The sequence below is a fragment of the Vombatus ursinus genome, unplaced genomic scaffold (assembly GCF_900497805.2).
Source record: "Vombatus ursinus unplaced genomic scaffold, bare-nosed wombat genome assembly UNPS02014773.1, whole genome shotgun sequence".
Lineage (NCBI taxonomy): Eukaryota > Metazoa > Chordata > Mammalia > Diprotodontia > Vombatidae > Vombatus > Vombatus ursinus.
In genome coordinates this window covers 3,656,560-3,683,985 of record NW_020954551.1, presented here as the reverse complement: position 1 = coordinate 3,683,985, position 27,426 = coordinate 3,656,560, and the positions used below count along the sequence as shown (strand labels likewise).

General features: G+C 42.3%; 2 protein-coding genes across 4 annotated transcripts in view; one reads left to right on the top strand and one right to left on the bottom strand.

Annotated features, from left to right (window-relative positions):
- Window positions 1-22,180, top strand: part of ACOX2 (acyl-CoA oxidase 2) — a 53,619-nt gene extending 31,439 nt beyond the window's left edge. For all 3 annotated transcript variants that reach the window (XM_027863745.1, XM_027863746.1, XM_027863748.1), the window contains 4 exons: window positions 1,652-1,757; window positions 8,495-8,712; window positions 12,830-12,962; window positions 20,916-22,180. In XM_027863745.1, the coding sequence (XP_027719546.1) occupies window positions 1,652-1,757; window positions 8,495-8,712; window positions 12,830-12,962; window positions 20,916-20,978 (520 nt within the window). In that variant the 3' untranslated portion in view covers window positions 20,979-22,180. The remainder of the gene's footprint in view (window positions 1-1,651; window positions 1,758-8,494; window positions 8,713-12,829; window positions 12,963-20,915) is intronic.
- Window positions 22,181-22,695: 515 nt separating this feature from the next.
- KCTD6 (potassium channel tetramerization domain containing 6) lies at window positions 22,696-26,523 on the bottom strand. The gene is made up of 2 exons (XM_027863749.1): window positions 26,121-26,523; window positions 22,696-24,093 (listed from the first exon to the last, which is right to left on the bottom strand). Exons 1-2 carry the CDS (start codon window positions 26,145-26,147, stop codon window positions 23,407-23,409), a joined length of 714 nt encoding a protein of 237 aa, XP_027719550.1. The 5' UTR covers window positions 26,148-26,523; the 3' UTR covers window positions 22,696-23,406.
- Window positions 26,524-27,426: the final 903 nt, after the last annotated feature.

The window sequence follows — 27,426 nt, the reverse complement described above, 5'->3', positions numbered from 1 at the left end:
AGAGAGAGAGAGAGAGAGAGAGAGAGAGAGAGAGAGAGAGAGAGAGAAAAGGAGGGAGAGGGGAAAAGAGAGAGAATTGCAATTCAAAAACCAAAGAACCTGAAGTCATCAGGTTGTGTGTCATATCCTGCCTGAGGCTAGGCCAACACATGTTAGTGATTAGACAAACACTGGGCTGGAAAGGCCAAACCCTACCCGGGAGAAGGGAGCTTCTAAGTTAGGAAGAGAGCAAACAGAAGCCAGAAAGCCAGGCCAGGTTGGTACCAGCGTCTCTGCAAAGTGCTTAGCTCCAGGGGCTGAGGAGAGCAAGAAAAGCAGCTAGTGGAGAGCAGGCTAAGAGAAGTGCGGGCAGGGTCCAAACCAGGTCAAGAAGCCAACTGATGGCAGGGTTTTCGGAGGGCCAGTCACTTGTCTGGCTGAACCATCTCCCCAAAGGCTCGGTCATTTCTAGAAGCTGCCAGCATTGGCTGACCCCGTGCACTGCTGTCCAGGCAGTCAGGGCCAGGGTCAGTGGTGTTACCTCCTCCCTAAGCCCTGCAGCCAGGTGTGCTTGTTCACTGAGTGAAAGGCAAAGGCCTAATACCCTTCTGACAGCAGGCAGTGTAGACAGGACAGGCAGGATTGAAAAACATTCACCGAAGAACCTTCTTATGATGCTGGTTTTCTTTCACTAAGTCAAACTGAGTCAAGTCAACAAGCATTTATTAAGTGTCAGCTGTGTGCCAGGCACTGTGCTAAGCACTGCAGATATTTTTTTTTTATTTTATTTTTTCGATTGGGCAATGGGGGTTAAGTGACTTGCCCAGGGTCACACAGCTACTAAGTGTTATGTGTCTGAGGCCGCACTTGAACTCAGGTCCTCCTGAATCCAGGGCTGGTGCTCTATCCACTGCCCCACCTAGCTGCCCCACAGCACTGCAGATATTAAAAAGGCAAAAACAGGCCCTGTGCTCAAGGACCTTACCATCTAACGGGAGAGACAACATGCAAACAGCTCTGACCATATTATGTACAGGGCAAATTAACGATACTTTGTAAGGATCAGAGAGGATTCCATGCTGACACTGCCCGGTTAGCTCCCAGCGAGGACAAGCGTAGGTACTGGAACCAAGCCTACGCAGGCTGGTCTGCCCGTGTTGGGCCAGTGTTAATGAGGCACCTGGGTCATGATGAAGAAATAAGGGGGTGCCAGTTCTGGAAAGTAGGTACATTGAAATAAGTTCTAAGAAACATTATTATGCACAAGTTTTAGAAGCTATGGAAGTTACTGCTCTATTATCTGTGTTATCTGTGTATACACACACACACACAAACACACACATATGTATATTGGAGCGAAATGGCAGGTTCTTGAGGTAGACCCTATCTTGGTTTTGGTCCTCGCGTGTCCAGTACTTGGTACATACATACTGATGGCCTCACAAATGCCTGCTGAATTCCGTCACGTGGAACCTGTGTCCTCCAAAGTGAGCCGGCCCCAGATAAAACCAACCTAACAGAGGAGGAGGCCAAGGACAAAGCTGGACTTCTAGGAGAGCCGTTTAGCAGCTAAGGGCTCTGCCATGGGCCAGAGGCCCATATACGCATGGCCCAACAGAAAAAGGACTGATGAATGGACATTGCATACGGTCTTTGTTTTTACCTTCTTCAGGCTTATAAGGAACTCAGCTCACAAACTACATGAACTGACCAGCTCGGGGACTGACCAGTATGTGGCATGGAACCAGACCACCATCCTGCTTGTCCAGGCAGCCAAAGTAAGTCCTTCACTGGCTAATGAATGACTATATGACAGATCTGTTTCTCTGTCTGTCTCTCTGTCTTTGTCTGTCTCTTATCTCTGTCTGTCTCTGTCTCTGTCACTCTCTCACCAACAGCTACATTCAGGGAAGGGAAAAATGTTATCCCCTCTCTGCTACCGTTACCTCATTATCATCATTCAGCTGTTGCCCTCATTTTATTACCAAGGCTTCAGTATTCCATATTTTAAAGAACGTAAGCCCCACCAGTGAGGTTGCTTTGGAGTTCTGAGACCACCTAGGAATACAGCTTTATTGGGTCCTGGCTGTTTAAAGACTTTACTTCAAAGAAAACAGCCAAGCAAAGATCTAGGTCCCGATTCCTTTCCCTTCCTGCCTCCTCTTGTATCCTGCTGGCATCTCATTTAACTTCATGGATATATTACTTTGGCCTTCTGTATTTTAGGAAAAGGGTCTCCTTCTAGGGCTAGGTGGTGCAGTGGATAGAGCACCGGCCCTGAAGTCAGGAGGACCTGAGTTCAAATCCGGCCTCAGACCAAACATTTGACACTTACTAGCTGTGTGACCCTGGGCAAGTCACTTAACCCCAATTGCCTTAAAAAAAAAAAAAAAAAAAAGATAAGAAAAGAAAAAGGTCTCCTCCTTCCTTGCCAATGTCTGAAAGATGAAGGTCAATGAGCATTTATCAAGCGCTTACTATGCTCCAGGCACTGTACTAAGCAAGGATTTAAAGAAAGGTTAAAGACAAGTCCCTGCCTTCATGGAGCTTACTAGATGATCTAATGGGGTAGACAAATGTACACAACTTTGTACAAATAAGAGATGGCCAGGGTAAATTGGAGGGATTTTCTGAAGGAAGGCATTAACATGAGGGATCAGGACAGGATTCTTTCAGAAAGTAGGCCTGCTGAGATCTGAAGTAAGCCAAGAAATCCAGGGGGCAGAGGGGAGGAAGAACATTCCATTCCATGCATGAGGGCCAGCCAGAGAAATGCCCCGAACTGGGAGATGAAGTATCACGTGCAAAGAGGTTAGTGGCACTGAATCACAGAGGCCAGGGAAGAAAGTAAGGTGGAAGACTGGAAAGGTAGGAAGGGGACAGGTTGTGGAGGGTTTTAAAAGCCAAACTAAGGGTTTTCTATTTGATTCTGGAAGTAACAGGGAGACAGTGGAGTTTACTGAGCAGGGAGATGACATGGTCAGACATGTTTTAGGAAGATCGCTTTGACAGCTGAAGGAAGGACAGCCTGCGGTGGGGAGGCCAAGCAGCAAGCTGTCGCAGCAGGTGAAGATCTCCGCCAGGGTGATAGCAACGGCAGCAGAGAGAAGAAGAGGATCCTATGAAGGGAGAATTGACAGGACTCAACAACAGACTGGACTGGGGAGAGGGCAGTGAGCGAGGGAGGGAGGAGCTGAGGAAGGATGACACCTAGGCTGCCACTGGGCTGGTGAAGACTTAGCAACCCAAAAAGACCTGAGAATCCTACACGGGAGCAGAGACTGGAATGCTGCTGACAGCAGACCTGGTCAAGGAATCCCAGCGAGGCCGCCTAGGAAGGCTTGGAATGCCCTTTGACAGGCTGAGACATGGCGGACTTGAGTAGACAGTGCCACCTAGTGGCACGTCGGCACCATTTCCTTCCACAGGCAGCACAGGTCCTGTTGTTGAGAATTCTTTTGTCTTTGGTAGGCAGGGGAGCAGACAGAACAGAAGGACCCAGAAGAATAAACCCTAGGCCTCCCAGATAGACCGACGGCTATCCCCAGGTGACCTGGATCAAAGGAGATCATAAACAGAAAGGTCTTGGAATTGGATTGCTGTTGAAATGTAAGCGCTTATCAGGACTATGAGAGAGAGAAACAGAGACAGAAGAGAGAGACGCAAAGAGAGAGAGGGGAGGGAGGAGGGAGGGAGGAGAGGGATAGAGAGAAAGAGAGAGAGAGAGAGAGAGAGAAACTAAGTGGAGGAACCAATGAGCCCAACAAAAATGCTTTCTTAAACCTGGGACTACTGAGTAAAACAAAGATGAGCTGGGTCTCTCAGGAATGGAGACCTCTTGATGACAACCCTTTCACAAGAGGTGTCTTCTCAGAACTGTTCCTTGCCCAGGGCAGCACATTCAGCGACCCCAGACATCATCTTCCCCTCCCCCTCCACCGAGGACATGAAGCATGGTTTCAGGAGATACCCCTCAAGTTAAGATAATGAGAAGGGAATAAATTGAAAGGCTCTGCAGGAGTGAGATTTTTGGATGTGATTTGAAAAGTCAGGGAGTCAGAGAAAGAAAGTTGTCAAACTCCTGCCAGATAGAAGAAGTGTTGCTTCCTTTGCAAATCTGGATGAGATAAAGCTGACATTGTCAAAGTTTTCCTGGCCCAGGATAACGTTGAGGGGGTGGGGAGTGCTGCAAGAGGAAAGTCACAAAATGGCGGCACCTGATCATCTAACCTCCCCACCCCGGACCAGTTGGTCATGGCAGCAGGTGTAGTCTGTAGGACCTTGGCCTTGTAGTCAGGGAGACCCGGGTTCAGAACTGAGCTTCATGACCCTGTTCACTTACTATCTCTGGGCCTCAGTGTCCTCATCTATAAAAGAGGGGATTAGACTAAATGATTTCTAAGGTCCCTTCCAGCTCTCAATCTGGGATCCTGTGATTCCATGTGGCACACACCATGGTGAGGTATATACAGGGCTAGGTGTGAAGTCAGGAAGACCCTGAATCCCAGCTCAGACACTTACTAGCTTTGGGACCTTAGGCAAGTCACTCAGTTTCCCCATCTGCAAACTAGAAATAATCACAATGCTTGCATTGCAAGATGGCACTTTGCAACTGTGACGTTTGACAGGAATTTCAGGTCGTCTCCAGAGGAAGGCAATTCACTACTATTTAAAAGAACACTGGGTTTGGATACAGAAAACCTGGGTCATGCGACCAATGAAATCATGGATCTGTGACGGACCTACCCCACCCCATCCCACCCAATGCTATAGAGCATCTGAAGCAAAAAGAAAGTAGATGAGAAAAGAAACAAGAGACAAACCCAAAGAGTTAAATGAAATATTTGAAGAAATTGGGCAAAAATTAACACTGGTTTAAAAAGCACAAGACCAAAATGGGGTGGAAAAAGCATCAGCAGACCCCCCAAGAAGACAAGGAATGCATGAGTCAGCACTCTTAGGAGCACCTGACCAATTCCATCCAATTAGTAAACATTTAATCAGTACCTATTATGTGCCAGGCATGATACTGGACGCTAACTTACCCTCAAAGAGCTTACATTCTACCAGGGGATACAATATGTAAAAAAGAAAAAAAAAGTAATATGGAGGCAAGAGCACTAACAACTGGGGGGATCAGAAAAGGCCTTGTTCTGGAAGCAGCACCTGAACTCGGCCTGGAAGCACGGGATTCTACCAAACAGTGGCAAAGATGCCAGCAGTCAGACTATGCAAAGGCACGGAGTTGGGATGTCAGGTGGGGAAGCGGCAATTTGGCTGCACAGAGAATTTGGCTGGAATATAAAGTGTGGGAATGTGAAAAATGTGAAAGAAGTCTAGAAACATTGTCTGGAGCCAGATTGTGAAAGGCTTGAAATAACAAGCTGAGAAGTTTGTGTTTTATCCCAAGGGATAGAGGGGGCCACTAGAGATACTAAGCAGATGCTTACAAACCTAATTTAGGCAGCTGGGTGGAAGATCAGAAGAGGGAGAGGCTAGAAACAGAGGTGAGGAAAGCCCGCTAAGGGCGGTGCCTGTGATTGGAGACAAAGGTCCTGGAGCTACAGTGAGCAAGATTGGCCACTCATTGGACACAGGAGATGAAGCAGAGCTAAGAGCCATGGATGGCTCTGAGGTCACAGACTTGGGTGACTAGAAGGACAGGTAGTGTCCTTTGCAGAAATAGGGAAAATTAGGATCAAGTCTGGGAGGAAAAAATATAATCATGGACATGGTGAAGTTACGCTACTGATGGGACATCCAGGGGAGATGTCTCATAAGTAATTATTGAAATGGGCCTGGAATTTGAAAGAGAGATGAAATCTGGATCTTATCCCTGTAGAGATAATGGAGCCCATGGCAACGGATACATTACTGAGAGGTTTTTTCGGATGCTGTATCATACTGTTCATTTGTACTGAGCTTGCAATCCTCTAAGACATCCAGATCTTCTTCCTTTGAAATGGCATCAAGCCACACTCTCCCCCAGTTGTACTTGTCATTTTTTAAACTCAAATATAGAACTTTACGTGGATTCCTATCAGGTGTAATATTACTAGATTGGGTCTTGTGTTTGAGATCTTTGGGGATCCTGAATCTGTCATCCGACATGTTAGCTACCCCTTCCAGTTTCGTGTCATTTGCAAATTTGATAAGCCAAGGTACTGATAAAAATGTTAAGCAGTACAGAATCAAAGATAGATCCCAGGAACTCTCATAGACCTCACTTCAAACTGACATTGATCAATTAAAGCAACTCTGAGGTTCCACCTCATACCCATCAGATAGGCAAAGATGACCACAAAAAAGAAAATAACAAATGTTGGAGTGGCTGTGGGAAAACAGGCATATTAATGCACTGTTGGTGGAGCTCTGAATTTGTCTGGCCATTTTGGAAAGTATTTTGGAACTGTACTTCAAAATCACTCCACTGTGCATGCCCTTTGACCCACCAAGCTTATACCCTAAAGAGATCAAAGAAAGAAGAAAAGGGACCATAAAGACAAAAATATTTATAGCAGCTCTTTTGTAGTGGCAAAGAACCAGAAACTAGTGGGAATTAGCAAACACCTGAACAAATCATGGTATTTGTATATAATGGAATACTACTGCGCCCAAGGAAATGACAAAAGGGATAGAGTCAGAGAAACCTAGGACGACTTGAATGAACTAACAAAGAGCAAAGTGAGCAGGGCCAGGAACAGTTTTATACAATAATAACAACATTTTAAAGACAACAATTTCAAATGACTTAGGAAATTTAATCCATGCAATGCAAGACTCCAGAAATGATAGGGTCAAGATAAAGAATAAAACATCCACTTTTTGGACAGACTCAATTCAGGAATTTGCTTTGCTTGACTCTGCATTTTTGCTGCCAAGCTTTCCTTTTTCTCTTTGTTGCTGCTAATGTTCATTTGGTGTGAAGGGAATTACACAGGGGAGAGGGGAGGTAGAGAAAACAGATGCTGACTAACTGAAAATAAAACAAAATGGAAAAAAAAATGACATTGATCAACTAATGTGATTTCGGATTGTACTAAGAGAAGTGGTGTCCAGAAGCAAGAAACTGACCGATCGATAAGCCAGAAGACAACCAAGGTGGTAAAATGCCTTGAGTCCATATCATAAGAGGTTCAGTTTAAGGAATTGGGGATGTTTGGCCCAAAGAAGAAAGGGGAACATGATACCTGTGTTCAAATATTTGAAGGACTGTCATGCAGAAGAAGGATTAGTCTTGTTTTCCTTGGTTCTAAGAGGACAGAAGCAGGAGACATGAGTGGAAGCGGCAAAGAGACATATTCAGGCCTGTGTGCCCTAATAATTAGAGCTCTCCAAAAACAGGGTGCACTGCCTTGGGAAGTGGTGGGTTCCTCCTCTCTGGAAGCCTTCAGACAAATGCTAGATGACCATTTGTCAGGTATGTTGTAGGGGCTAGGCCATCTAGTTAGACTAGAAAGGCCAAAAGGACTCTTCCACCACTGAAATTCTTTGGTTCTGTGATAATCCCATTATACTCTGCCACATCTGGGGTATTTTGTTTCATTCTGGGCACCATATTTTAGAGAGGGCACTGGGAAGTTGGAATGTGTCCAGCAGAGTGTGAGCAGGATGGTGAAAGGACTAAAGACCATACCATACGAGGACCAGTTGAAGGGCCTGGCAATGTTTATATTAAGTGGAGACAGAACCTTTGTCTTCAAGTGTTAGAAAGATTATCATGGGGAAGATGGATTAGACTTGACCAGCTCAGCCCTAGAGGGGAGAATTAAGAACAGTAGGTGGAGGTTACAGGGACACAGCTTTTTCCTTATATTTCTATTTTCCTTATATTTCCATACATATATATGTGTATATACATATATATTTTTTCCTTATATATATATATATATCCTTATATTTCTTTATATATATTTCCATATATATTCCTTCATATTTCCTTATTTTTACAAACAAAAAACTGCCTAATAATTGGAGCAGTCCAAAAGGACATGGCTGCCTCAGGGGGCAGTGACCTCCCTCCCCCCTCCCCCCTCCCCAAAGTCTCCACCCAAAATCCACAGAACCACTTATTGTAGACCAGGAGTGGAGAACCTACAGCCTTGTGATCACGTGCTGTGACCACCCCTCTTGTAGACTTTGCAGAGAGAATTCCTGCTCAGGCCTGGGTTGGCCTAGATCGGAGTTTCTTCCTTGTCTTTTTGTCACGGGCCCTTAGGCAGTTGAAGCCTACAGACCCCTTGAGAATAATGCTTTTACATGCAGAGAATAAAATACATAAAATTATGAAGAAAACCAGTCATAGTGAAATACGGTTATCAAAGCATTTTTAAACACAAGTTTGGAGATGGTAGCTTCTAACCCTGCTGGCCCAGATGGTCCCTAAGACCCCTTCCAGCTTTGACCACTGTGCAATTCTGAGCAGAAAAATGCTTATTTCCCCCCAGTTCTTTGCTTGGGTCAGAGGGCAGCCTGGATCGAGAAGCAAAGGTTCACCCAACTGCATCTTTTCTAGGCCCACTGTTACCACTTCACTGTGAAAACTTTTGTGGACTTGCTAAGAAAACTTGAAAATGAACCAGAGATCCACCAAGTAATGAAACGACTCTGTGACCTGTATGCCTTGCATGGCCTTCTGTCTAATTTAGGTGACTTCCTACACGACGGCTACATGTCTGGGGTCCAAGCAGACCTAGCGACAGCGGCCTATGTCGACCTCCTTTCTCTGATCCGGTAAGTGACTAATCATGAGAACACCCCGAGAGTATGAAGTGAGAGGTAGCAGCTAGGTGTCAGTACCTAATCCTTTATGACATTTTATTTATTAGTATTACTACCAATAATAATAAACAGCATTTACATAGCCCCTAGTGGTTTGCAAAGCATTTTTAAGTGTTACTCCACTGATATGTATCACCATCACATTTCACCTTGCTTCCAAAACAGGACTAGTAAAAGGATATTTTAATTTGGTTTGGGTTTTGCCAAATCTGAGAGGAAGGGAAGGAGAAGGAATGCATTAGTGTATACGTGTTAGCTGGGAGAAGGGCAGAAGAAGGGGGAGGAAGGGAGATCTGGCACAGACCACAGTGGATTGGTTCCAGGAAACAAAGATTTCATCAAGGTAGCAAGTAGGATTCCTGGGGGGGGGGGGGGGGGGGGGGGGGTGAAATGTCAAAGAGCCAAGTTATTCTAGACTTGACTTTAAAGAGATATTTTACACTGCATAATGGGAAGACAGCATTGCCCTAAAGTCACACATACTGTGTGATGGGCAAATCACTTAACCCCTTAGTGGTCTGGGCAGCTAAGACTACAAAGGGCAGCTCCTGCATTAGGAGAGTTCCCTATACCAGTAAAATCCCAAGGCCAGGCCTTCTGCCGTTCCCCAATACAAGGAAAGTGGCCTAGGTGGAAATTTGGTATCAGCAAGCTCTAGTAAGGAGACAACATCAGAAACTGGCAAAGGACTGGACTAAAATAAAAATATTTCTTAAAAAGCCGTGTGTGTGTGTGTGTGTGTGTGTGTCTGTGTGTGTGTGTGTGTGTGTGTGTGTGTGTGAGAGAGAGAGAGAGAGAGAGAGAGAGAGAGACATGGCATATCTATAGCCAGAGAGGGGATGGATGGATTATGGAAGAATATGGATCAGACTCCATTTGGGTACCATGGATGGATTATCTACTATTTTCTCATTATTATTAGTCACTGTCCCAATTCACTTACAAACAAATCCCAGGTCTGCCTTGTGCGTATTTGTGTGACCTTGCACAAATCACTTCATCGTTCTAGGCCTCAGTCTCCCTCTCTATAAAATGAGTGCGTTGGACTCCAAGGCAGGGTCCCTTCCAGCTCGAGATCTGGGATCCACCTGAGCCAAATGAAACGTAAAGCCTCCTCTAGAAAAGTCCTGCTTTTATGCCAGCAGCCCCATGCTCTGGAAGGGTGGATCCAGGGCCAAGCGCAGGCCGACTGCCTCAGGACTCGGTCAGCTGCTCTAAGTACAGAGAGGGCCGTTACCGGGTTGGCTATGGTTCTTTTATTAATGTGATGAATTTTTCAACAACCGTTACTCTTGAAGATGTCTCTCCGAGTCACAGACAAATTATGAGCTATATGATGAAATCACTGGTAACCAAAGTAACTGGAAACGCATATTCTCCCAAATTCGATGATGTATCTGAAAGAGTCTAAACTATTTTTACAGCGTCTGTTGCCTAAGGCACAGTTCTGGTCACAGGATCCTCAAAGCACGGTCCCCAGTGGACATTAAGCATATGGGGGTGGGGGGAGTGCCTCAGAGGCAGCAAAGGGTAGAAGGAGAAGACCTGGACTCGTGAGCCAGCTCGGCCTCGTTCCCGCCGTGACCCTCACGCCTCTGACTGAGGGCCCATCGCTCTAAAGCTGGGAAGCCAGGGTCCTGTGATCGGGGCCCAAAGCGGCCCATCGCAGAGGTGCAGGGGATCAAGACGGCACGATGAACGGGCGCCTGGGATCAGGCTGGAGCATCTCCATTTATTTGCCATTCTCTTGGTCCTCCGTTGACGGAGACTGTCCGGTGTCACCCGGCTTTAAAACCTTCTACGAGACTTTCAAAGTGGGATAAGAACAGTCGTGTTTGTTCTCAACTCAGTAAGTTATGTTGACTCGTAGAGCCTGTTACCTATGCACACAGGTGCTTCAAAGTGATTAATGAGTAAGCAAGCACGCCTCCTAGATTACTTTTGGGGGTGGGGGTGGGGGTGGGGAGAGAAGGCAAGGCCAGGACCTATGACGTAATCTGTGCTTGGAAGTCCTGGTACCAAAACTCCCTCCACCGATGCCGATCAGCAGCTCCTCTGTAACTCAGTCTTAGAGAGTCGCCTGAGGAACCTAGGGCTTACGTGACTTTGGCAGGGTCACGCAGCCGGGATGTGTCAGAGACAGACCTTGCACCTAGGCCGTCCTAACTCAAAAACCATTAAGGTTTCTACCTACATACCACGCTGCTAATGGGAGATAAAATTTTAAAGTGAATAGCATAGTCATATCACCATATCAGTTTTATAATGTATGCTATTTGTGATATTTATAATACATGACATAATACTATGATAATGCTATTGATGTTTATAATAATAATAATAATAATAATAAACTGAGTTAATTATTAATAATAACCCATATCTACAACCTCCTCTAAAATTAATAAAGCCCCTTCTTCACAACAACCCTGGGAAGTTGGTAGTGTAAGTATTTCCTCCATTTTACAGATGAAAAAACTAGGGCTTCCTAAGGCTAAGTGATTTTCTCAAGGTCACACAGCTCGAAAGAATGAGGTCCAGGACTTGAGCCCGGGCCTCTGGACTCTGAGACCAATGCTTTTTCTACTAAACAACAAAGACTGACCAAAAAACAAACTGAAATATGCAAAGTGCCATGTCTAATGAATGTGGAATACTTTTCTTAAATTATATTTGTGTATGTTCTTATTGAACAAAACAGATGATGCTGAAGTTTTCCTAAATACAGGCACATTGCTGCCTCAGTCACTTACTGCCTTCCTGTCTCTGAGCCTCAGTTTCCTCAGCTGTAAAATGAAGAAGTTGACCTAAATGGGCCTCTAAGGTCCCTTCCAAAGTCTCAATCTATCATCCCGTGATCTGCCTGAACACCACCATTTCCAAATTATAACCAGATCCAATCAAAAAGCCTTTTGACTCATACCTTTTGACCTATCCTCACCTAATATTAAATGAAACAGAACTCTACCCAGTGATCTCTAGGCCTTATCCGTTATCCTACTTAAAATGAGTTGCTGTTGTTTGGGCCTGGGCAGTGTGAACGCCCCTGAGGCTGGTCTGTTCACGGGTCTCACTTATGACCTGGTTCCCAAAGAAGTACAGAACGCCTCTCTCAAGGCACGGAGCCAATTATCTGCATCCCTCTATCCCAAGGGCTCAAAGGCCATCTGTTCCACAACCATAAAATGCTGGGATTGGGTGAGATGACCTCTACAGTTAGAGCAGTGACCCTGAGTCCCTCTAAGTGAGAAGACACTTGAACATGGGCTGGACATGAGCTGTTCACCAGCTGGGCCAAGAACCAGAGTCCCTACGCTTGAAACACCTAGTCATGAGAAGGCTGGCCACCATTTCCTTTGGAGCAGCCGGAGACTCTCCTAAAGCTGTCAGATGGATGTCGGGTCAGCAGAGGGAGTGTCCGCATCAGTGAAATCCCAAGTTTTATGGCAAAATTTCTAAAACTAGAGCAGGCAGTGCCTGTATTGGGGCAAACATGATGATCATCAATAATACAATTTCTTAGGAAGTCTAGAGATAATAATGTAGGTAAGCACGTTATATATGTTATGTCATTTGACTATTACAACAACCCTTATTATCCCCATCTTACAGATGAGGCTGAGATGTCAGGTGATTTACCCAGGGTTACACAGCTACTAAATGAATGAGGCAGGACTTGAATCCTGGTCTTGGCTCCAGTCCAGGGCTCCATCCACTAGTGCGTCTGAGCTGCTCAGGGCACCCAGAAAGACACTAAATTGTGTAAAAGGTAGCAGTGACTTATGCCAGACTAGTGTTTGACATCCTAGAGTACACAGACCCCCGAGGGTTAGTGATGATCTTCCGTGAGCACTCAGACGTTGGCTGTGGGAGCTTACAACCCAAGAGGAGCCGCGCTGGGGCAAAAACAGAGAAACCCACAATGTTGATTTATTCCTTGGGTACCAGGATGCTTCATTATGATGGACGCAATGGATACAGCCCCGCCAGCATTTTTATCCCCACCAGGAAATCACCACGTGTACATAATCTGAAAGATACTCATCAGCTCCTATGTTCTCTCTCTTAGGAAAGATGCAGTTTTATTAACTGACGCCTTTGACTTCTCTGATGAGTCCTTAAATTCCGCACTTGGCTGTTACGACGGGAATGTCTACGAACGGCTGTTTGAGTGGGCCCAGCTATCACCAACCAATACTGAGGTAGGGGGTGCAACATGCTATCAATTATGCAAGAAAGCAGAGAACAAGCCCAGAATGTATCTCCTTGTTGTCTAGGTTTATAGAATGCAGAAGAGACAAACCACACCATGTGATTTCAACCTAATGGAAATCAATTAAAAGTATTTTAAGCACATAGGCAAGGGGGAGGGGTCCAAGCCCATGAGAAGCTGGAGCCAGAAAGACGCTGCTGGGAATGAGGGATGGGGAAATGAGGGAGTGACATACCAGGCTTTAAATCTGGGCCCAAAGCATGTGCTCATAAAGCACGGGGGCTTTCAAGTGACAAATCCAAGTGACATTTATTGCTGCAAAGATTAACAGTGTTCCATGGATGGAAGTGGAGTGAAAGCAAACACTCTGATGGTGACAGAAAGAAGCCGCCTCTTAGGACAACCACATGAGTGGCAATGACCATCCTTAAATAGCCAGCTCTTCCTCGAGAGAAGACAAGGACTTTATGTAATTAGCAGTCAGTGTAGCTGGAAACTCAGCAGAAAGCTGTGAACTTTGGTCTCAAAGACAGCTTCTCTCTCCTGAGTCCCAGGCATGTTCATTAATACGCCCCACTCATTTTCTTTCATGGTATTTAATGGAAAGATTTGGATTCAAAACCTAGCTCTGTCCCTTACTACCTTTCTGGAGTCCAGCCTCCTCACCCATAAAATAAGTGGGTCCCAAGTTCCTTCTGGCTCTAAACTGACGCTCAGATGATTTTCCATAGCCCTACCCCACCCCCCAACCCCCCCAAAAAATTTTTAAGAACATGAGGAAATGATCTAAGTACAACATAAAGCTACTCTCCGGAGATTTAGGAAAAGATCAGACAAGGATCATACAGGTTAAGATGTGGTGGGGTTGCCATCTGAGTCACTGGAAGGAATGCCCCTAGCAATTAAAGCATGGATCTTTCCAGTCAAAAAAAAATCCATAACCTGCATGGAAAGCTCTGTGACCTATAATCTAATTAATGTAACAGCATATTTAACCTAGATGGGTTCTTTATCTTTTTGGCATCATGGACCTTCTTGGGCAATTTGTGAAGCCTCCAAACCCCTTCTCAGGACAATTTTCAAATTTTCTAAAATTTGCATTTTCAATGTTTAAATGCATAAAATAAACTGCAAAGGAATTCAAAGGAAACCAATCATAGTAATATGACTATCAAATATATATGTATGCATGTCTATGTATATATATATATATATATAATTTTTTTTTTTTTTTTTTTTTTAAAGTTCACAGGCCCCAGACTAAGAACCTCATATTCATTGCCTGTAGGTACTTAAACATGTTCTACCATGTTCTATAACATAAATGTGTCACTGGGATAATGAAAGTGAACAAACATGACTTTTTTTCTCTTGAAATCTCAAAAAGGTGTCTTGCCACATTCTTGCATTGACAGCTCTGTGACTTTAATTCACACTTAATTTGCATTTTGTCATGTCAATATCAAGTCTAAATTTAGATCACCATTTTAAATGAAGTCACACTCCTCCCCTCCCCCAAGGTAACCCATGGAAAGGGTGAGTCCAGAGTGGGTTTTTCACTCCAGAAAGTTTCCATTCTGCCCCGAGAGTGCTGCATCAGCTCCATTTTACTTATAAGTAACTTGCCAGTGGCAAGGACTGTGCAGTTTCTCCTTGGCAGGCCATGAGTTGGACACGTCTTGGCTGTCCAGGAAAGGTCAGACCCCATAGCTCAGAGACCGCGCAGTGGAACAAAAGCCTGGCCCAGGTATTTTTGGTGCATACCCCTTCCCAGGTGTGGGAGGAGTAGGAAGAGAAGGTTTTTCAGGTGAAAGAGGAATCGTGAGGGTGATCAGGCTGGCTCCCGCATCATTACGAAGGCCAGCAATGAGTTCTGGAGAAGAAAAAACAGGAAGGTGAAGGAGGAACAGAAAAGGTGAAGGCGTCCTCTGGAAGAAGCGGCCAGAGATGAAAGAAGAGAATGAACGAGCTGAGAAAGGAATCAAGCTAAAGGAAGATTCGAAGAGGAGGACTCTAGGAGAAGACCCTGAGGATGAGGAGAAATTTGAGGAGAAGAGAAGGAAAAGGACTCAAGAAAGACGCTGACTCCAGAGCCAGGGCCCCTTTCCCAGTGCTACAAAGTACTTCTCATGAACTCTCTCATTTGAACCTTACCACAACCCCGTGGGCTAGTTACTAGAGGCATTATCTCCATTTCACAGATGAAGAAACTGAGGTTCATGATGTAAGTAACACAGCTAAGTGTCAGAGGCAGGATGTGAGCCCACATCTTTGCTCCAGGTCCAGCATTCTATCCACTATAACCCACTGCCTCTCCAGTAAAGTTCTCATCTTCCCCAGAGCACATAATCAACATCTAGCCCAGAACTTCTGATCAAACCATGTGGCGATTACCTTGGGCACAAACGATACTGCCCAATGGAACCCAGGAAGCTCTGCTAGGGTACAAAGTCTTGAGCAAGAGGCTGCACAGGGGGCCTTTTCACCAAAGGCAAGAGCTTCATAAATGGCAGTTTGGGTAAGTAAAGATAATATCAGAGAATTGGGTTTGAATTTCTGGGCCACATCTAAAACTATAACAATGACATATATTATATGTACATATCCACATATGCCCCCACACGCATATATATGTGCACGTGTATGTATTTGTATATTCAAAGGAAACAGGGGAGGAAGACAAGGAGAGGAAGGAAATAGCACTGTATAGTAAGGCAAATTCATGTGCAGAAAGCCAAGAATGAGAGAGGGGTAGCATTCCATTTTATATAATTCAACAAAGATTTATGAAATGCCTACTAAGTGCCAGGCACTATGAAAAGTGCTGGGGAGAAAATATAAAAATAAAACTGCCCCTGCCCTTGAAGAACTGAGGGCAAAACAACATATGGACACGTAAGTAAATCCAAAACCTGTTCAGAATAAATACAAAGTTAATGGGTGAGTAAATCAGAAAAGGCTTCTCATAGGAGAAAGTGCTTGAATTGAGCTGGAAAGGAGATCCCAAGAGGTCAAGGGAAGTGGGGAGAGCACTCGAGGCTTGGGGGACAACTTGTACCAAGGAAGAAAGGTGGAGATGGAATGTCAAATTGGGGAAACATGGCGGCGAGCATTTCAGCAGAGTTCCATTGGAGAAACAGACCTGACATTGTCATTGGAGCATTCCACAGACCATCTGGGCCAAAAAGAGGAAACAGACAAGTCCAGGAAACAGAAGATAAGCTTGACACAAAGGAATAATATATTAGTGATGGGAGATTTCAATCATTTCGACATCAGCTGAAGCTCTCTCACACTACTAAAAGTAGAGTAGCTAATTATTTCATGACTTGCATTAATAATAACATCATTTTAAAATGGAGAAATAGGCGGGTAAATTCTATTAAGGATCTGATTGTCAACAACAGGAAGGACTTGGTTGCTGGGGTGGAAACGATGGGAAACTTGAAGTGAAACAAAGACCATTCGGTCTTTGCGATAAAGAAGAAGAATACCAGGAACAGTCAGACATATATCCTAGATCTGGAGGACGAGAGAATTAAAAAGGTTCAAAGGAAAAATAGGATCCCATAGACTAAAATTCTAAACAGGAAATCAAACCACAAGGGAAGAGATATTCTCAAGAATAAAACTCTGAATATGCCTGTAATACAATACAGTATAATACAATGGAGAAGGAAAATGAACTGTCTAAGGAGACTAATATGGATGTGTAAGGAATTCACCACCCAATTTAGATTTTAAAAAACGTATACAGAAGATAAAAGGAAGGACAGGGAACAGAGGATGAATACCTAAGCATAGCTCAGCCCTCTAAGAATAGTGTCAGAAATGCTAAAGCTCAGAACGAACAAGCTGAGGCTGATGGAGAAAGCTAAGGATAACAAAGAGAAGAAGAAATAGGACCACTTCCTGCGGTGGATGAGATTCGAGTAACTGGCCGAAGAGAGAAGCCAGAGCTTCTGATATCTGTGCCTGCTTCTGTTGGAGCTGAGAATGATCTTTGAACAGGAAAGGAAAGATATAAAAATAGTAAATAAACAAATGATAACCCAGAAAATGGAGCACCTAGCTACCCCTCGTGAGTTCAAGTCATCAAACCCAAGTGAACTACACCTCAAGGTACAGAAAAAATGATCAGGGATGCCAAGTCACTGTCAGTGATCTCTGAAAGTCCATGGAGAACATAAGAGGTATCTGCAGGGCTAAGAGGGAGTAAATGTTCTTTTGATTTTCAAAAAAGGGAAGACAGTGGACTCTGTGAGCTATAGGCCGATAAGCTGGATTTTGATTCCTGGCAAAATTCTAGAATTTATTTTTTTAAATCAAATTTTCTTTTGGTGAACTTATACATCAACAATACAAACATTTTAATGTACAAATGAAAACAGGAAAGTGGCTTGTATAAGAAATCTTGGATTTGTAAAAGGTGGCAAGAGATTGTCCAGAAAAGGAAATCATGATCTACAGAACAGCCTGGCTCCCTCAGGAACGAGTTGTGCCAGACTAACTTCATTTCCTTTTTTCCAGGGATGCTAGATTAGTAGAACAGAGAATGCTACAGAGGCGGTTTATCTAGATTTTAGCAAAGCATGCAGTAAAATTTCTCACGCTGCTCTTGTAGAAGAGATGGAAAGATGTGGGTAGACAGAAGATATGTACATTCACAACGGACAGAAAGGCCAGACCCAGTAAGTTCAACGTCAGCTTTAAAGGAGGTTTCCAGGGAAGGGCCATGCTTTCATTTCAACATTTTTATCAGCAGTCTGGCTAGAAACAGAGAAAGCATGCTTGGCAAAACCATAAATGACTCAACGCTGGAAAGAAGAGCTAACACATGGGATGACACAAGTAAAAAATATCTTAATAGACTACAGTATTAGGCCATCTCTAGTAAGATGGAACTTAATAGGGACAAATGTAAAGTGTTACACTCGGGTTCAAAAAATCAACTGCATAAGGACAAGATGGAGGCTAAACAACAGCTCACCTGAAAAAATAACCAGGGCTTTCCAAGCTCAATATGAGCCAACAGTGTACTCACCAAGAAAGCTCATGTAACTTGGGGCTACATTAAGAGAAGGAAAGCATCCCAGGGCCCCACATCCATTCAGCACTAGATCCCACATTTTAGGAAGGATCATTGACAACCTGAAGTGCCAAGAGGAAAACCAGGTGAAGAACTTTGAGATCACGGCATGTGAGGATGGGCTGAAGGACCTGAGGACTTTCAGCCTGGAGAAGGAAAAACTTAGTGGGGATGTATGATCATTGTCCTCAAGTATTTGAAGGGCTATTACTAAAAAGAGGACGAGATTTGCTCTGCTTGTTCGTAAAAAGCAGAACCAGGAGTAGTGGATTGAAGTCACAAAGACGTCAATTCAGGCTTGAGCTAAGGAAAAATTTCCTAGAAATTATAACTGTCCAAAGTGGAATGGGCTGCCTCTGAGGGGAACAGTGGACACTCAATTTGAAGTTTCTTGGCATTGATTGGACAACCACTGGGGTGGGGACGGTGGGTTGTCCAGGAGATTTTGTTCACAGTCAGGTGGAAGCTTGATGAATGAATCCCTATAGATATCAAGGGGATTCCTTTACCTCTATGGTTCAGATTAAATGGCCCCGGATTTTAGTTCTGTGATTATATTAGGACCTGGACGCTACTGCTAATTAGCTCTGAGACTCAGAGACCATCTAATACTCTTTGTTTTATAGAGAAGGAAACTAAAGTACCTTCCAGCTCTAATGTTCTGTGATATCATAGTACAAATCCTAAAACAGAAATAAAAGGGTATTCCTACCCAGACTAGTGGATCTAATCTGAAAAGTAAACTCACAACATATATAGATACATATAGATAGACAGATACATACATACATACATACCTATACACATATATATATGTGTGTGTGTGTATCTATACACATATATATATATATAATATGTAAAATATGTAATTTTCAAATGGCTAAATGGTAATACACATTTTCCCCCTTTGGTATGCAAGAAGAAAAAACAACCCACTCCTCTATATCCAAAATAACTCAAATGTTCTGAGTAAAACCAGGTTTACTAAATGCAAAAGAATCGGGTCCTTCTTCTCCAAGTTACCATGAAAAAAATATATATATATATGTAGCTTTTAACTGTATATCCCAAAAGCACTTGAGTCTTTAATTAGCTGATTTCTGTATTATTGCCATACGGATGTCAGCACACAGAACACTGTTGTAATGCTAGCATCATGTATCACTCTGAAAGGAGATCTATAAAGTGGCTTTTAAATACCCCTATTTCTGTGTAAACAGGGAATCGCACTGGTGAATTGTTAAATTTTAAAGCTGATGAGGGGTCACCCTATTGAACAATGATGCACATACAAAGTGAGGCTTTAGACTATGTGGCCTCTTTACTCTAGCAATGGCAGACTCTCAACTCTACACCTAATCGACTACATTATTATATGGATTTTCAGAATACAGTGACTCTGATTAGAAGAATGTGTCATTTCAAATACCTTGAGGGCCCCAAAAGTTTCAGTGGTCAAAGGTTCAGACTGAACCTAGCTGACCTCCAGAATCTCCACAAACAGTTGAATCAGTTGTCACAAAATATATTTTAACCTATTTACATAGGCAGAAAACCGCAGTGTATAAATTTTTTAAATTCCTACAAATGGAAATGCCATGCAATCAGGGATAGGTTCAATTTAATATATCAGCCGTACACTACGAATTTTTTTCTTTTTGTTGGGGTAGGGAAAGGAGAGAGAGAGAAAATTTCACAGTGAAACACAGTTATACTTTTGGATATGGTGTAAGGAGTTTTATTTATTTATTTTTTTAGTGTAAGGAGTTTTAAAAAAAAGTCACCAGCACTCAAAGTTGAAAGGGACCTCAGAAGTCATTTGGTTTGACTCATAACCCATCAGGAATCCCTACTCTGATATCCCCCGGTATTCATCCAGCTTCCCCCTGAAGACCTCTAGGAACAAGGAGCCCATGCTTCCCCAAGGCAGCCCATTCCATTCTAAGCAGCTCTAGTTATTAGGAAAATTTTCATTTCATGGATCCCAAATCTGCCTTTCTTTGATTCACTACTCTCAATATTTTTTTTTTTAATGGGGAGAATACTTGAGGTCATTTAAATATGGCCTTTATCCCAAGGCTATCTGCTTGTTGGGTCTAACCTTCCAACCAGCTGGACTCACTGACTGAGTCTATTTCAGCCCTAATTGTGGAACGTGGCTTGAAAAGTCCTACCAATATTTTTTCATGCCAATTTATTTTTTAAATGTCTTATTCTGATAAATTTGAGGCCTATGTCAGACGAACAGAGGCATGAGGAATGGCTCTTTCCACTTAGCCCATTCTGCTGCACTGGGAAGGAGTGGAAGGGGGTAAAATGGGACAAAACAGAGGTTTGGGTTCTGAAATTAAGAGCACTCTACCCCACATATCTGGCATCTTTACCCTTTGCTGCTACAAAAGCAAGCAGCTCAGGTGAATAGGTAAACTTTGTCTAGTCCCTGAGGACAGAAAATACTTTTTTCCCTCAGTTTCAAAGAACCTTATGCAGAAAGAGATACCTATTCATGAGGCCCAAGAATGTATATGTTTTTATCCTCATATCCTCTCCACCAAGCACGATGCCCTCACTTGATAAATGTTCATCAAGTCGAAACTTTAAGACAAAAGACTGAGCTGCTGTACTTTGCAACTGGCCTTGTGCACCTACACTATGAAATCTACACTGGAAAAAAAAGGAGGCTGACCTTTGAAAAATGTTTCTCCATAAGTTCACACAGCCTGAATTCTTTAAAAAAATAAAAATTAAGAATCTTATGTAATCTTTCCAATGTAGAGTTAGCTGTGAACAAAAAACTGACGTTAATCTTGGTTGAAATGGTCAATTTTAATATCTCTTTCTTTCTCCAAACAGGGAAATCCTGCCTATGAGAAATACCTGAAGCCATTCTTAAAAAGTAACCGATCCAAATTATGAGATTTGCCAACTACAAACCGTATTTTTCATTCAAGAAGCAGAATGAAATCACCCTCTAAATTTATAAATATGTGATACAGGGAAATCCAGAGTACTTAAGCTGAGAAAAAGTTAAGCAAATCATTAGCCATTAGATGGGTTCCTGCAGCAGTACTGTTCTACAGATTCTGTGAAAAAATAAACTTTCCTCATCAAGTGCCTAGTTCTTGACAAACTTCTTAAATTCACAAAAAGAAACCTATAGATACAAGCAGGAGCTAATAATCAAATCAGCCTAATCCTCTGAAGAGCATTAATTATACCCGATTTTTTACACAGATTTAAAACTATTAAAGTACTAGATTGCCTCTATTTCAAACACCATTTTCTTATGGAATATCCTACCACAAATCAAATGAATATATTACCAATTCAAGATTGCAACTAATCCATTTAAACATTTAGCTGTTATATGATTAAACGGAACAATGTACTAATCATTTAAAAATCTGAAAATGACTTTGGTTTCAAGGCTTTTGACTTGACCAGGTGACTGTGAACAAAGAAAAAAAAAAGATGTTGAGAACGTTTCATCCTGAGTTTAAAATGTTTCTTAAACTGGATTCAATTGGTCTTCTGCCTCTTCCAATACTCCAAAAGCCTCTCTCACGTAGTGACGGACCTCCCTAAACTGGTGGGGTTTCCGTAACTTAACAAGGTGACAAGAATTTTATAGAAAGGAAACACAAGCGGAATTTACAACTCTGTTGTACCCAATTTACAGCCACCTGAATCAGTGTAACTGTCAGCTTGCTAAGGTTTCGTTAAAGTTGTATTTATAATACAGGAACTCGGCCATTAACTAAACTGGACAAAGAAGTTTCATGGGAAAATTCTGCCATTTTGTCGCTGATGGTTGAGGTTACAGGCTTTGCTCCTAGGGTCCCTTCCTGCTCTGTTTGCTGGCTCTGGAATGGATATTCGTCGCATCAGTAAAATGAGCCAGCCTAGTCAGGAACACTTGGAGAGCCAGAGGTGAAAGGACTTAACCTTAGTCTTGTGACCTGGGGTGTGCAGCTGTGAAGCAATCTTCCCAAGCAAGAAATGTCAGCAGCCTGATACTCTAGCAATCAGCAAATTGTAGCTATCATAGCTAATCCTTTTTGCTGCAGGAAACTGAACCGAATAAAAATCATATAAAATAAAACATTACAATAAGAGAATGGTTGTACTTTTTTCATGGTGGCAAGGCTATCTGCATTCACATAAGAAGAATTAATTTTTTTAAAAAATCTCAAGCACCACATGGAAATGCTAATTTTATTCCATAAATTAAAAATGAAATTAATAAATGTGAAAAAAAAATCTCAAGCACCACAGAGGCTTTAGTTGAGCTGAGCCGGGTCTGGTTTTTAGCAGATTCTTCTGCCTACCACAGAAGCAGCAAAATCAGACTAGTGAGCTCAAACCTGGACATTAGAGATGTATTCGGTGGGACTATGCCAGAGCACAAGCTTGGGTTAAAAAGACAGTATGAAATGAAACTGTTCCAACGTGTTCATTTTAGACAGCCAGAAAGAGTCCATGTCTTCCAAATGTTACTATTTTAATGCTGTGATCATTACGCTGCCATCAATAACCTCTCCAAAATATGATACTGAAATTATTTAAAGAAAAAAAGTGCACACTCTCACATAGGCAGCATGTTACCAACAATAATCAGTGAATCCAATCCTAATTTCCATATTTCATTTTTTTTTATTAGCTTCTTTTGGGCAGGCAGTACACTTGGGAATAATATTGCACCAGGCATAAAAAGTAAGACTTCTACCATGGGGACATTTTGTGTTCAAAATCCAATATAAACATTTCTAGTCCAACATTTCCATGGCTACAGATATTTGGTTGCTTGATTTATATGCATAGAAAGAAACGTCGTCCTAGCTAGAAAAAGCAGGACTTAACAAGTACTTTAAACCGATTGGAGCAGGGCTTCCTTTCATATCCCAACATTGTTTATTGGCCTGGAAACTAGGTCCCTCATCAAGTTTTGATTTTCTCAAAGGCATAACAAGTACCCTGCAGATTCTTCCATTTCCAGTGTTTTTAGCCTTGTAGTTGCATTAGGAACCATTTAAACAGTAATAATTTTAGCACTGTAATAGAAAAAGTTCTGTTAACAGGTAGATTACAGACCATAATGATTTTTAGAATTCTTTTTATAAAAATGGTATCTTGAGAATTTGAACAGGCACATGCATACTTGGTGTGAATGGGACAAAAGGGGAGGAGGGGAGAGGAGAGAAGTTTTGATAAGCACAAATTTCTTTTCCAGTCCTCACATCCTTTAAATAAATACAGATTTTTTTTTTAAGCCCACAGGGGTGTTTTTTTTTTTTAACCTTTCATCTGTGAGCCAGCATCCACCAGTTTCCCCTGGGGTCATGGGTCAGTCATCTGTCTTGCGGGCTAAGCGACAGAAAGTCCAGTTATGCTCCACTGTGTTTTCGTTGGCCCGCTCGCTCATATGATGCACCCGTGTGTTGCGGATCGTAAAGCCTTGCTTTGTAATATACTCCATGAGATGGACGCGCAGAGAGACTTCTTGGTGGTAATCGCAGGGACCAAAAGTGAAGGACACTTGGCAGTCTCTGGTATCCATCATGTGCTTATTCCACTTGGTGAAGTAGTTGGAGATGCCCTCCAGCAGAGGGTGGACCTTGGTGGTGATGGTCAGCTGTGTGATGATCACCGCCACGGGGTTGGAATACTTGGAGAGCTTCCGAGTGCTGGACAGCTCGACGACCTCTTCAAAAGTATCCATGGGATACAAAGGCTTCGGATCGTTGAGACATTGAATCAAGGGCTCGATCTGGTAGAAGTCAGCTTCTTTCCGAAGCAGATCAAACTCCTTAAAGTCCAGAGGCAAAGTCAGCTCTGAAGTCCTTAAGAAGTTAAGAACATATCGGAAAAGGGGTCCATCCCGATCAATGAAGTAGTTGCCCTGAGAGTCTCTGGCTGTGGGGAAGTCTCCCCCAAACATGGCTCCCAGCATGGAGTCAGGATACCTCGTCAGAGTGGTGAGGGAGGTCGTGTACAAGTGGCCCCCGACATTTAATGTGACTGGATCAGTCATCTGAAAACACAACAGACAGCATGACTCAGGCTGGGAGAGGAATCCATGTTGTATTGTTAAACACCAGCAACACACAGGAAATTAGGTTTATTCCATTAATTTCAATGACAAATAATGCCACGGGTATAATATTACTGCTAAATTTAAAGACCTTTTTCAATAGAATAAAAAAGAAACCACCCAAATTGGAAGGTACTGTTTTCCAAAGCCTGACTCTGAAAATAAGGAACTACTTAGTATATTGCTTCCAGATATATACAATTTGTCATAACCAAAGGGAATACTTTTCCAAATAGAGGATGCTACCAAAAAAGATTAATGTAGTTTAAAATATAGTATATTTGAAATTTAACCTTATAAATTTCTATTTTTATTAAAAGCTATAAAAAACTAAATAATAATATAACTATCATTTATATAGCATTTACTATGCACCAGGCACTGTGCTAAGTGGTTTACAAATATTATCTCATTTGATCCTCACAACCCTGAGACGTAGGTGCTATCATTATCCCCATTTTACAGTTGAGGAAACTGAGGCAAACAGAAGTTAAGTGATTTGCCCAAGGTCATACAGCTAGTAAGTGTCTGAGACCAAATCTGAAACCAAGTCTTCCTGACTCCAATCCCGTTGCTCTATCCACTGCACCACCAGGTGCTTCAGAGATGCCAAAATTAGAGAGAGAAATATTGCAGACCAAGAAGACGGATATTTGCTACAATTATATTCTCATTTAAAAAAAAAAACTATCCAAACTAGAGTTGCTAAAAATCCAAGCTTCAGCTTCGTCAGAGTCAGACAATCTAAAAACAAAAACTGCATTTAAAACAACTACTTAGAATACACCAGCCCTGCCTCTATGACCACATACAATAGCAGGGCTGAAGGTTAAGGTGTTAGCATCTGCCTTACAGGCCGTTCAATGAGCCACCATACTTCTCTGTCTCCAGGTACATGGCATGACCCAGGCTCTACCGCAGTCTTTACTCAGTAATGGAGAAGTGTGAGAAACTCTAACTGACTGCCAAGTTAACCTCTGCAGCACAGGAACTGAGAAACAACTACCCTAAACCAAGGGAGTCATTTTACTGAACAGAAAAGTGAGATGATGACCCAAAAAGTTCTTCTTGATACTTCCTCTGTTTACTTCTCCTCAAAAAGAGGAAAAAAAAAAAAAGCAAAGCTCAAAATTGTTGTGTTAAGACCAAAACATGAGCAAAATTTAGCCTGCATGTTTTTTATGGAACCAATGACTTGTATTAGTAAGTAAGCTAAATGCTATTGCCTCATCCCTACGTCCTGACCACAAAACTATGATATATGCAAGGCAGACAATGCTATTTTTAAGTTTCCATATCCTGACAGTTTGCTTATATTTGTAATGCTAATGTCATAATCTTGCCTTTAATTTTGAGAAGAAGCATCTTCTCCAAATCATCATGACCCTTCAGTCTTACTCTCCCATACCAGTAAGAGATCAGGATTTAATAAGAAAAGTACTTCCTAACCAAAGGTAGAAAAATACAAAAATAATCTCACATTTGCTGTGATTCTTTTGGGGAAAAGGCTAACATTTATGGCGGTGGCATTTATCCACTAAATTACAAAAATAAATCTCACTAATTTCCATAACTACAAAATAAATGGATAATTGTTTTCCATGAACTTCACTTCAATGCAGTTAGAGCTCCATGAAGAAAGCAAAATTTAAAGAGCAAAGCTTTAAATTTCATAATCTGATTTCATTGGCTAGTATTAAACTTTAGTATTTAAAAGAGATGCTTGTATTGGATGGGAATATATAAATATACTATTAAATATATTACAACACCTCAAAAATAATAGAATCTAATAAATGTCACAGTCCAGATTATTCTAATTCACAGATTACATGTATGAATTTATAACTTATTTACTTTTTTAAAATTCATGTTAAAGAGCCTGTGTGGGCATGTAAGAAAAATAAAAGTCACTCAGCTACTACACTTTGCAACCTACACACACAGAGCTGCGACACTGTACTCACCATATAGGCCCAGTCTCCATTATCCATCTGTTCTGATGTGTGGTCTCTGCGTTTCCGAGTTTCACTGAGGGTTCAGCAATAATATCACCTACCTCCAGAGGAGAAAAGAGAACGGTAAGGACTTACAGAAAAACATTCGTCATGCCCTTCTACCAGAAGACTAAACATCACAACTCATGGCTTGCGTTTATCTCAACCTGCCACCAAACAAAGGTCTGTACTGTATCTTATTCTCAAGGACTTTCCAGCATCCTCGCTCCTTACCTCAAGGACCACAGTCTCTGGGGACAACAAATAATTAATTCTTAGACTGTCCTATGCATTCCACTTTGGCTAAATAATAAGTGATTTATCTGCGTGGCTGACGTGCTCACAAAGAAAAAGAATTATTTCAGTTAGGAAAGAAGGAAAACCTTAACAAGTAAAACCGGGAGTTCCGATGCTATACGCTAATCAATAAACAGCTGTCTACCTTCTGTGAAATCCAGTTTTCAGAATTTTTACAAAGAAATTATTGTGTGATTTCATCCTGATTCGAATCTAGGAAGACCCTGTATCAGGAAGGTCATTTATGAAAAGGGAAAAATAAAATCCTCCCTCCCCAGCAACATACAGTAAAAACAACAAAAACAGTGAAAATTATGAATTTTTCCCTTATCAACTTTTCAAGTGATTCTACTTTTAAAACCTATTCACTCAAAAATCAGAGCAAATATTGAAGTTTCTAAAATAAAATATTTTTCTATGAACTTTAATGCTGCAGAAAAAAAATTTTAAACCAACTGACAATTGCATAATAGAGACAAAGAGACTCTCAGAACCTTAAACTGGAAATCAATCCCCCCAACTCTGAACTCGTCCTGTGCCAGAGAGCCAATGCCACACTGCACATCTGGGCTTACGTTGAGGTCACTTCCTTGTATCAGTTATCCTGAAGCATCTAAGTAAACGCTGTCCCAGCTCCAGGGACTGCCTCAGTTTTCTCCTCAGTCACACTTCATTCCACAACCAACCTACAGAGAAAACTGCCAAGCAAAGTGTCACGCTCCTGCAAACGCAAGGAGAAAGTTGGATTTATTTACCTTCCGACAGGCAAAGCATTTGCTGTCCTCCCTAATGGAAGAGCACCTTCGCCAGACCCACTTTTCCCACTTTAGTGGGATCTGGCCCACAATTCCCAAAACAGGCCCTGGCTACAGGAGATCACAAAGGCTCTTTTTCAAAAGGTCACGCAGGCATGCAGAGAACACTTGCATAGCCCAGCAGGGACTGAAATCAGAGCCTGAAACATCAACTTCCCCACCTT